Source organism: Leptopilina heterotoma, unplaced genomic scaffold, assembly GCF_015476425.1.
Source record: "Leptopilina heterotoma isolate Lh14 unplaced genomic scaffold, ASM1547642v1 Lhet_82, whole genome shotgun sequence".
NCBI classification, from domain to species: Eukaryota; Metazoa; Arthropoda; class Insecta; order Hymenoptera; family Figitidae; genus Leptopilina; species Leptopilina heterotoma.
Genome location: NW_025111187.1, coordinates 137,356 through 150,370, shown reverse-complemented (window position 1 = coordinate 150,370; position 13,015 = coordinate 137,356). Strand labels below are relative to the sequence as shown.

At 20.9% G+C, this 13,015-nt stretch overlaps 1 protein-coding gene across 1 annotated transcript; it reads right to left on the bottom strand.

Moving 5' to 3' along the window:
* Positions 1–4,566: 4,566 nt before the first annotated feature.
* Positions 4,567–12,086, bottom strand: LOC122511425 (WD repeat-containing protein 82). Its single transcript, XM_043626635.1, has 2 exons — positions 10,956–12,086; positions 4,567–4,913 (listed from the first exon to the last, which is right to left on the bottom strand). Exons 1-2 carry the CDS (start codon positions 11,734–11,736, stop codon positions 4,744–4,746), a joined length of 951 nt encoding a protein of 316 aa, XP_043482570.1. The 5' UTR covers positions 11,737–12,086; the 3' UTR covers positions 4,567–4,743.
* Positions 12,087–13,015: the final 929 nt, after the last annotated feature.

The window sequence follows — 13,015 nt, the reverse complement described above, 5'->3', positions numbered from 1 at the left end:
ATTTTATTAAGAAATTAATATTTATCAACGCTGTAAAAATTTAAGAAAAGAGATAATATTGAATTTATTAAAAAAAAAAAAATAAATTCGATATTTCTTTATTGAAAAAAATATCGAACCTCATGAATTTAAATATTTTTGACTTTTTTTTAAATATACGATTAAATACGTTTTTTTAAAACCACGCGATTTTTTTTATTCTTTAAAACTCACATTACGTGAGTAAACAGGGAATTTTTTTCTTACAATATATTTATGAAAATTCGTGCGATCTACAAAAATTTAAAACAACACTTGTTACTTAATTCTAAAGTTGCAAAAAAAAAATACTATTTCATATTATAAATGGAAGCAACAATTCATTTTTGAGACTATATTTATAAAAAGGAAATGATTTTTATGAAAACTATCGCCCCATTATTAATTAGAAGCCAATAAGGGCGATACAAATTAATCAAAGTATTTATTACCTGCTAATTAATAATTATTAAAAAAAAAAACATTCTTATAATATTATACGAGTAACAGCCACTTATTTTTCACTTACGTAATAATATTTATATGAAATATTATTTATCTACATTTGTAACGCTTTAATTGTTTACAATTTATAAAAATTTTCCAATTTTTTTTTCTTTTTTTGAAATATTTTACGAGATAAATTTTATAAATATTTTACAAATATTTATCAAATTAAATTTATGAAGAAAATTAATTAATCAAGAAATTAATTAATGAAGAGAATTAAATGAGTCCTATAATTAAGAAACAAAATAAAACAATTTCAATTTTTAGAGACTAATAAGTTTCTAACATTTATTTGTTTACATTTTTTTTTGTAAATGAAAATATTTTAAAAAGTGAATTCATAAATTGTAATTAAAAATATTTTCCTTCGTTTGAATTTAAATTTGAGAAAAAATATTTTTTTATGTGACAAAATTTGTATAAAAATGAAGAAATATTAAAATTTCAGTTATAAACTTTGTTCAATAAATTTGAAAATTAGAATTTCCATTTTTTTTTAAAGAAAAAATTTGAAAAGTGAATTCAAAAATTGTAATAAAAAATCTTTTTCTTCTTTTGAAATTAAATTTTCAGAAAAACATTTTTTTTACACCAAAAAATTAGTAAAAAAAATATTAAATTTTAAATAAATTTGTGAATATTAATTAGAACATTTTTTTCAATTTGAAAAAGATTTAATTTTTTATTGTATCTTAATTATGAAAAATTGACTGAAATATTATAATTAATCTTTCCTGTCTTTTTTTTGTAAATTCTAAAAAAAGCAATTTTATTTGTAAATAAATTAGAACAAAATTTTATTTTTTTTATTTTATAATTTAGAAAAATGAATTTTTTTTCTAGAAACAAATTACTTTCTTTCTCTTTTGTTTGTACGTATATAAAATAAATATAAAGAATTTACATAATAAAATGAAATTTAAAAAAATATTTTACTCAAATTCATAATTAACTTTTTTTTTCTTTTTTTTTTAAACAACAAAAACTTGTCATTTTCTCGTTATATTTTTAATAACATTCAAACAGAATTAATCATGAAATTCAATTTTCATTCGTTTTAACTCACAATTTTTTCATTCACACTCGCAAGTACATAAAATCGTAAATTAATTTAAAAAAAAAAATATTTTTTTTGTCTTTCTCTCATTTCTCATCGATAATCAATTATTTTTGCATTGAATTGAACACTTATATTATATATATATTTTTTTAAGTAAACATGAGCTTTTCTTTGCTTCGGAAGTTTGTATTGTTTATAAAAATACTATTTTACAAAAACTCACACACGGGATTTATGAAAAAAAAAACATTTGAATATTATCGCCTTAATTGTAAAAACTTTTTAGTTACAATGCCTTTATTATTTTTTTGTGGAATTCTGAAAATTGTAATAATTTTTGACATTAGTCAATATTAATAATTAAATGAATATTTTAATTAATAATAATAATTTTTCTTTTATTCTGACAGTTTAACAAATATTTTCTTTTATTTCAGAAATTGTTTGAATTATTGGTATAAATAATAATTATTTCAAATACATTTTATTAACAATTAATTCGGTGATTATGCAGTAAATAATATTTTCAAATACGTGAGAATTAACAATAACAATAATAATACAAAATAATAATTATAAAGTTTAAATTAAATTATTATTAATTAACATCTTTTTTTTTTAATTATTAATGTCAATTTTTCAAAATTCTATTCACAATTTTTTTTTTATGTAAAACATCGGAATATTTAAATTTTAAATATTAAATATTAATAAAAACCACAGTCAATGAATTTTAGAAATTTCCTTTTTTTTGCATTATTGATTAAAATTTTTATCTATTTTCTCATTTTTAATCGAAAGGCTTATCATCTCGGCAGTAAATATTGAATTCTTGAACACTTTGAACACAGAATAAGAAAAATAGACAAGACAAAAAATTGTTCTACATAAATGTCTACAATCTTGTAACACGGAAGCTGAATTAATTAATCACAAGATTCGCAGTTTTTTTTTTATTTTTTTTTTTAATAAAAAAACTGCAATTGTTAGTGTATAATGAAAATAAATTGGATATTGAAAATAAATGAATTTTCGAATATTTACAAAATCCAATTTATTAAATTAATAATTATATATAATTAATTATTGTTAAAAATTCTCTTTTAAAAAATAATGTTTTCATCTGATTGATTTTATTCAATGACAGTGAAAATACTTTCGAAAGGAAAAATCTACTTTTTTTTTCTCTCAATAATTCAATTGTTTCTTATTTCAAACATTTCTAAATCTAAAATTCCGTAGTTGGATTGTACGTGGCTTTTAATTGACACAAAATCAAGTTTTATTCTAAGTTTGTTTTTCATTTCTAGATATAATACAAAAAAAACATTCGCTTCGCGATCTATTTCTAAATTTAATGTTTGCATTTTGCACACCAGTGAATATTTTAGTCAAAAAAATTATGAACTAATCTTATAGACAATTTGAATATTTTCCTCTTATGAAAATAAATCCCATTTTTTTTCACGAATGAAGAAAGAAAAAAAATAAGAGGAAGAGACTAATTGTCGTAAAGACTTTTATTTTGTTGTTTCATTTTCAAATATGTAAATTTTAATGAATTTCGTAGAGAATTGGGATTTTTTTTTTTTTGACAAAATGCAATACATAGAAAATTGTAAAAAAAATCATTTAAAAAATTGTCGGAAGGAGAAAAAAAGAAAGAAAAGTAAAGTAACTTAAAGAAATGTACAAAACGAATATATATAAATATATACACCAGAAGAGCAATAATTATCATGCGCAAAAAAATTTTTTTAAAATAGCAAACTTCATGAAATCGACGAAAATATATATAGACTTTTTTTTTTTTATTTTTTTAAGGGGAAAAATCTTAAACTATTTTACAAAAAAAAAAAAGTTCTCGATAATGAAATTGTCCTTTTATTGATGAAACGTTAAATAATGACGCTAAAGACGTCTTTTTTTCTATTTCTAACTTTAGAGTCAATAATTAAAAGTGTAAAAAAACAGTTTCTAGACGTAAAGAAAATTAGAAAAATTGAAAAAGACGTCTTTAGCGTGAAAACAATAGATTTTTTTTTTGGTTTTTGGAATGAAGTCAAGCAAGATTGCCGTCTATTGAAAAAATCTACTTAGAAATTGCTAATTAGGGGAGGAAAAAAATTGTCTAAAATTAGCTGGAAAACAATATTATCGATCGAAAACTGAAACTTTGAGCAATACAAATATTATTTACAGGGAATTTTACTCGAATTTCGGTTCTCGTCGTTGTTTTTTTTTCTCTCTTTTTAGACTTTCTTTCTCAAAATCTTCTTGAAAGGAAATAAAAGTGTTTTTTTGGGAAAAAATTTTTTTTATATTACTAAACAGAATTTATTTATACATTAAATAATTTTACATTAAAGGTAAAAATTTACGAAATTTCTTCTAATTTCATTTATTTACTACTATAATCATTTAATAATTAATTAACCATCTTTACAATTTAATTTTTTTTCTTTTCTAAAATCACGAGAAGAATTTTCTTTTTAAATACAATGTTTTTTCTCTGAATTTTTAAAAAAAAGTTTTAGAAATTATGTTTCTTTCGTAATGAATTAATTAATTTCGTAAAAATGAACTAATTCTTTTTGTTTTAAAAAAAATCATTTCAATAAAGATTATTTTTGGAATGATGTTTATGTGGAAGATTTTGAGAAAGATTAAAAAAAAACAAATATATAAATACAGAGAATGATGATTCTAATTTCTGCAAAAGGAGCAATTTGTAAAAAAAAGATTAGTTTAGAAAATTCGATATTGTAAAGAATTAATTGAAATTAACGGAAAATAGACGCAGTACTTAAAAAAAAATATTCGGAGAGCACGCGACTTTTTTTTCCCCCAACGTTATCGACGTCTCTTTCGTAGGTTCATCCAGAAAGGCGTCTCTAACCATTCTCGTTAGAATTTCAATATTTTCTCTCTCCTTTTCCTTATCCTCTTCATCATCTTCATCATCATAATCAATTTTCTTTTGTCTTTCCTGTCCAATTTTTTTTTTTCTTTTGCTGTAAATCACATTGCTTGCTAGATTGACTTATTCTCTCTGCACTTAATTAAACATTTCTTTTTTTCACGATGACGAAACATGATCTTGCGAGCAAACTCTTTTTGAGAGTTTACAATTTTTTTTTCTTTCTTCTTGTTTTTTACGCATTTGAATCCTCAATGGTGGGCAACCAAAATGCCATATTTGTACAAGCCGATGCCAACATCATGTATTTTGGATTAAACTGGATACATTGTACTGGTCCTGGATGATCGCCATTCAGCATACAAACTTTAAAACCATTGTCTGCGTTCCAAACGTGAACTCGTCCTGAAAAATAATTGCTCAATTAGTTATTTTTATTTTAGAAATTTTCGAGAGAGACAAATTTTTCTATTTTTCAGTTTCAATGTATAAATTTCAATTTTATTGCTTAAATGTAATTTTCTGTTTGATTGAATTCTTATTGATTTGAACTATTTATATATACAAATAGTTTATTTAATTTGACTTTTCCTCCTTTTTGTTATTTCTGAACTTTATTTTTAAAATAATCCATTTATTTAGAAACATTTTTCTATGTTTATGTGAAATTCTTATTATTTTTATTTTATTATATTTATGTACTAGCAAATGTTACACGCGGAACGTAATATTCAATTTATTATTATTATTATTATTATTATGCAAAGAACAATATTTTTTATTTTCAAATATGAGTTTTTGAATAATTTCATATTCAAACTTTAAAAAAATTCAATTATTAACTAATTTACTAATTAATTATTCTTGTTTATTAATTTCAAAAATTTTAATAAAATTCTTCACAGGAATTCAATTTTTTTCATAAATAATAACATTCTTCGTAAGAATTCAATTATTTTTTATAAATAGTACAATTTTTTGCAAAAATTCAATTATTTTTAGATAATTCTAAAATTTTAATAAAATCCTTCGAAACAATTCAATTATTTTCAAAAAAATTTTACGAAAGAATTCAATTTTTTCCTTAATTTGTAATAAAATTTTTCTTAAGAATTCAATTATATTCTAAAAAATTTCACGATAGAATTGAATTTTAAAAAAAATTTTAATAATATTTTACGAAAAAATTCAATTATTAGAATTTATAGAATTTATAGAATTTTAATAAATTCTTCGGAAAAATTCTATTATATTTCTGAATAGCAAAATAATAATAATAATAATAATAATAATAATAATAATAATAATAATAATAATAATAATAATAATAATAACAATAATAATATAATAATAATAATATTTTTCGAAAAAATTCAATTATTATCAAAAAAAAATTCCACGAAAGAATTCAATTTTTTTCTTAATTCGTTATATAATTTTTCAAAATAATTCAATTACTTTCTAAAATTTTAAATATAATTAAATGTTTAATTTCAATTTTTAACAAACACGATTATTTTAAAAAGGTCAAAGAAATTATTCATAAAATTCAATTATTTTCAAAATTTTTAATTAAAAGAAAAATGATTAAAAAAAAAGTTAAGAAACAAAATAGCAAACAACAATTAACTTCAAACTGCGAATAGATTACCGGAATACAACGATATTCCCCTATTATTAAATATAGAAGATTTATTTGACTAGATATGTTAAATTTACATTATTTTGTAAATTATTTTAAATATTTCAAAAATGTTCAAATAGAAAAAAATTTGAACATTCGGAAATAAAGTACAATCAATATTTGTAAATATTGTCTTTAAATAGCTGCAATTAAAATTTAATTTAGTTGAGTTGAAAAAAAATGTAAATATATGTATAGGTCAGATTGGTGAAATAATTAAAAAAACGAAGAATAAATGTAACTATGGGTAACGACCTGTAGTGGTGTGAATTAATGATAATTTAAAACAATCATAGTAATATTCAAAGTTGCAATGAAAATGTTAATTAAGAAACAGCGCAGTAGCTATACAAATAGTAATTATAATTGATAATTTTTCTTTTCTTTCAATACAAAGTATATTTCTTTTTTAATTAATGGATTAAAGAAAAATCTAATATTTAAATTTCAAATTTTCTTACTATTTAGATTACTTAAAACGAAAAAAGATTATTATTTTCAGAAATTTTTTACTTTATTTAGAAGTAAACAAAATTTTATTTCAAGAAGTTTTTTTTATTTTATCTATAATAATACTTGAAAATTGTTTCATTAGAAACCAAATATTTTTAATTTTCTATTTTTTGAGGTTTTTCTTTTCCGACGTAAATATAAGTAAAATGAAAACTATTTTTTAATGTTTACCAATATATATGTAACATATTATGCGAATTTATCTTTATAGAACAGCTATTTGATTTATCAGTAATGATAAACAATTTGACTGATTCTTGGATTTAAAAATACGACGCAAAATAAATGAACGTAAAAATCGAATCTACTTCTCAAAACTCAGAATTACCGATTTGTATTTCTTTTAATCTATTATTAGTATTTCCATTATTATTGTATTGATTATTATTACTATTAATAAATTGTAGTCAGGATTATTCTGGACATAATAGTGAAATATTTTTATTTCAAAATTTTATTATTAGGTACTATTATTTTGATTATTATTATTTATTTTTTAAAATTATTTATTTTTTTTATTATTATTATTATTAGTAATATTACTATTGCATCAGTTTTTTGGCGAGTAAGAAAGAATGAAAAATAATAATAAAAATAAAATAAAAAAGAATTTAAAAAAAAAATGTTTTTACGCATTAACATTATACTTATAATGTAAAAAATATTGATTATTTTATTATAGAAAAATTGAAAGTAGAATTAAAGAAAAATAAAGTTCCACGTGGATTTTATTCGCAATGTACACGTGGACTTTCTCAATGTATAATTATTATTTCGCACATGCGTCAATAATCGCTGCAACTTTTTTTACTCAGAGTAATATTTGTTTATTATTTTTATTCTTCAATTTTTTTATTTACATTGAAATCGTAAAATAAATAAAGTTATGTATTTTAAATTAGATTTTCATTTTTTTAAATTTAGCTGTCACTTAGTGTATAAAAATAACATAATTTATAATAAATCGAAATAAATAAATAACATTATTTATTAAAAATAAATAATATAATTGTTTCATTAGATAAATGAATAATTATGCAGTAATTATTTAAATAATTGATTTATTCAAATATTTAGATAAAAAAACTTGTATATTATAAATAATTATTCAAGTTTAGAATTTCAATAATTCATTAATTCACGGCAATAATAAAAATAATAATAAGAATAATTAAGAATTATAATAGTAAAAAAAATAATAACTGCAAAATCAATAATTTTTACGATGAAAATTTTAGACTTTAGCGAAATAATAAGAATTTAAAAAACTGTAACTCATTTATAAACAAAATCAGTTCTTTCAATTTATTTTTACTTTTTTTAGAATCAATATTTATTGATTTTTTAAAACTCGTTTTTTTTTATAATAAATAACTAGAATTCATTCAGAAGTCGTAACTGAAAAAAACTTTGCTAGAAGCAATTAGTAATAAATATTTAATTTACATTTTCATATTTATAAATTGTTAATTTAAAGTGTAAATGGAAATTAAAAATTGCAACAAGAATCTAACTTCTATATTTATAATCGTTGTATTCCGGTAATCTGTTCGCAGTTTGAAGTTAGTTATTCTTTGCTTTTTTGTTTCCTAACTTTTTTTAATAATTTTTCTGTTCAAATATATATTGTCAATTTTAAAATTAATGTATTAAAAATCATTGAATTCTTGCAAAGAATTCTGGCAAAGAATTCTAGCAAAAAATTTGAGAATAATTGAATTCCTCATAGAATTTTATTATTTATGAAAATAATCGAATTCTCGAGAAAAATTTTATTAAAATTTTTAAAAATCCTAATTGAATTTTTTTGAATTTTGTTTTAAATACAAATGAAGTTACTTTAATAATGTTAATTTAAAATTTTGAAAGTAATTTAATTTTATGAACAATTTCATTCAAGTTTTTAAAATAATCGTGTTTCTCAATAATTGAAAATGAACATTTAATTATTGAATTTTATTAAAATTTTTAGAAATAATTAAATTTTTCTCACAATTTTATTACAATAATTTTCTAAAATAATTTAATTTAAGGAATTTTATTAAAATATAGAAAATGATTAAATTCTTTTAAAGAATAGATACAACTAAAGGTTTTTATTAGAGTTTTTGTAAATAATTAAATTCTTTTGAAGAATTTCTTTGTGTTTTTTTTAAAAGAATGTATGTTTTTTTTGGAATAATTTCAATTGAAAATTTTGAAAATAATTGAATAAAACAAAGAATTTTTTCAACTTTTTAAAATAATTTTTGCGATGAATTTTACTTCGAAAGGATTTCTTGACAAGAATTTATTTCAAATTTTTGAAAATAATTGAAATTCTGTAAAGAATTCAATTATTTATGAAAAAAAATTGAATTCTCAACAAGAATTTGTTTAAAATTTTTGAAAATAATTGAAATCCTCCGAAAAATTCAATTATTAATTGAAAATAATTAAAATTCTGTAAAGGATTCAATTATTTATGAAAAAAAATTGAATTCTTGACAAGAATTTGTTTAAAATTTTTGAAAATAATTAAAATCCTCCGAAGAATTTTATTATTTAAGAAAATAATTAAAATCTTCCAAAGAATTTTACTTTTTATGATGATAATTGAATTTTTGCGAAGAATTTTATTAGAAATTTTGGAACGTTAATTGAAATTCTTTGAAAATTTTTATTATTTATGAAAATAATTAAAATCTTGCAAAGATTTTTATTAAAATTTTTTTTTTAAATAATATAATTGTTTCGATGAAAATTTAAATTCTTTGTAGGAATTTATTTAAGATTGTATTGAAAATATTTAAATATTTAGGAAGAATTTTATTAAAATTTTAGAAAATGAATTCTTTCCTAAAAATTTTATTGATAATATTAAAAAAAATTTTATAAAAGAATTCAATTATTTTGAAGACAATTGAATTGTTTTTTAAAATAATAGAGTTTCTTTAATAATTTTAATTAAAAATTTTGAAAATAATTGAATTTTTTGAATAATTTCTTTGACCTTTTTAAAATAATCGTGTTTGTTAAAAATTGAAATTAAACATTTAATTATATTTAAAATTTTAGAAAGTAATTGAATTATTTTGAAAAATTATATAACGAATTAAGAAAAAAATTGAATTCTTTCGTGGAATTTTTTTTGATAATAATTGAATTTTTGCAAAGACTTTTACTATTTATAAATATAATTAAATTGTTTCGAAGTATTTTATTAAAATTTTTAAAAAATAATTGAATTTTTTCGAAAAATATTATTAAAAATTAAAAAAATTGAATTCTTTCATGAAATTTTATTAAAATTGTATTAAAAATAATTGAATTTTCGCAAAGAATTTTACTAATTCAGAAATATAATAGAATTTTTCCGAAGAGAATTTATTAAAATTCTATAAAATAATTGAATTTTTTCGAAAAATAATATTAAAATTTTTTTTAAATTCAATTCTTTCTTGGAATTATTTTGAATATAATTGAATTTTTGATAAGAATTTTTATTATTAATAAATATAATTGAATTACTCGAAGAATTTATAAAATTTTTAGAAAATAATTGAATTCTTTTAAAATATTTTATAACAAATTTAAAAAAAATTGAATTCTTCAATGGAATTTTATTAAAATTGTATTAAAAGTAATTGAATTTTTAAACAAAAATTTACTATTCAGAAATATAATGGAATTTTTTTTAAGAATTTATTAAAATTTTCTTGAAAATAATTGAATTTTTGCAAAAAAAATAAAAAAATTTGTTATTTATGAAAATAATTGAATTCTTCCGAAGAATGGTATTCAAATTTTTGAAAATATAAACAATAATAATTATGTACTTAAGGTCATGTTATTCAGTGATATAATTTATATAATTCAGGAAATAACTATTGTTTTGCAAAGTTTTTAATTCTTGAACCTAACCTCACTTTTTTATATTGTTATAAATAAAAAGAATTTTCTATAGATTTAGTTTTTATATGAAATTTCGGAGAAATTTTTAAAATAATAATAATTACATCTTATTTTTTAAAATAACGTCTCTAAAAGTGATGAATTTAAAATTCCTTTTTGTAAAACAAATAACTTTTTATGTGTCAATTGTACAATTTTCTGGATTTATTAGTAAATTTACTACATACTTTGAAAGTAAATAAATTTTTTTCTTAATTTCCTACTTTCATAGGCGAAAATTTACATAAAATCCAGAAAATTGTAAAATTGACACATTAAATGTAGAGTGAAATGTTAAAAAAAAAATGTTTTCTCACCATCAGTGGAACCACTGAAAACAAATTGCGAATCGGGACTAAAACTAGCTTCAACTGCAATTCCTTTATTATTTAAATGTCCAGTGAATGTTTGTAAAGGAGTTCCATGAAAAGCATCAACGAGCCGAATGATGCTTCCATTTGTTGATATTAAAATTGTCTTTCCATCGCGACTAAATTTCAAGCCAGTCCAATCACATTCCTTTTCCTGTTGCAATTTAAATGTAATGAATGGTCCCTTGTCAAAACTTCTGAGATCATATAATTTGACACACTCTGAATTAACACCGGCTGCGAAAATTAAACCCTCAGGATCATAAGCCGCAACTGGTCGTCCAGAAACATTCATAACTCCATGACAATTGGGCGATCTCAAGTCCCAAAGTCTTAATGTTTTGTCAAGTGAACCAGACAAAAATGTATCGTCAATTGGACTAATGCATAATGAAACAACTTTCTTTGAATGACCAGGAAAATATCTTATGTATTTATTATCATGTAAACTCAAATAGCGTATTGTGTCGTCAATTTTTGTACTACTGTGAATTGCGGTATTTTTTGCATGCGTAAAATGTATTAAATCGACACCATATTTTTTTGAATTAACAGTACGCATTTGCGTTCCTTTTTCACAGTCATAAATGACAATTTGATCATCCTCGGAACATGAGATGAGTAATTCTCCATTATTAGAGAAGTCAATGCTATTGATACGGTCGGTGTTCTCGCGAAATATTTTCGCGACTTTGAAGCTACGCACCACATGGTCAACGAGCTTCATTTCGAAAGAAGGGCGGGTTGCGGGCCCTTCCTTCCTTCCTTCTGCGCTTCCGCTCACCCTTCCTGATTTCGTTAAAATTTGGATGAAATATTTGCCTCGCGGCGCGTCCTGATACGTCAAAATGCAGTAATGATTAATCACTTAATAATTCGTGAATAATAATTATTCACGAGATAAACTATTTGATTTACACGTTAATTTATTTTTATCACTGATTTTTATTTAAAAAGATTTACTTTCGACAAATTTTTTGATTGAAACTTTTGATAAAGGATACTCCCAAGAGTTTATTCGTGAATTTGTCTCTTGTCCCGCGTGTACTTATACTAACACCAATACTAAATAAATTCCAAGAGCGACGCCGAGAATTTTAGAATAAAACAGCGCTGTCTGCAGGTAAAAGTGCGGAAGCTTCTGTGCGCCACCTGGTAAATACCAGAGATGGGTAGGTGATTCTCTACATGCATAAAGGGCTTTCTACAACTAAAGGTGCTTCTATACCTCCGGTGGATTGGTCAAGCAATCGGCTCGATGAATTTTCACGGTCGGAAAATGTACTTTCATGGCGGGTATTTTTGAATAAATAAATGTTGAAAAGGTTTTTACTTGAAAATTTATTTTAAAAAATGATTTTATCATAGAAATTCTTTTGAAATTTATGTTAAAAAACATGTTTTATTTTAAAAGTTATCAAATTTTAATTCAAAATGTTTTAATTTTCCAAAGAAGTGTAAAAAGCCTAATGTTTTTGAAATGCTAGTACAGACTGTTGGTTATGAATGTACATAACCTAGCGTTGTGTTGTCAGTTCATTATTATTTAATATAATAATAATTAAATCATTAAATTTAGAATATAATAATATCACAAGCACGACAACACAACGCTAGGTTATGTACATTCATAACAAACAGTCTGTATCGTCTGTACTAGCATTTCAAAAACATTAGGCTTTTTACACTTCTTTGGAAAATTAAAACATTTTGAATTAAAATTTGACAACTTTTAAAATAAAACATGTTTTTTAACATAAATTTCAAAAGAATTTCTATGATAAAATCATTTTTTAAAATAAATTTTCAAGTAAAAACCTTTTCAACATTTACTTATTCAAAAATACCCGCCATGAAAGTACATTTTCCGACCGTGAAAATTCATCGAGCCGATTGCTTGACCAATCCACCGGAGGTATAGAAGCACCTTAAACGTAAAAAAATATTTTCTATTAGCTTCATTAATTAAAAAAATTAATCAAAAAAACCTATTAAAATAATGTTTG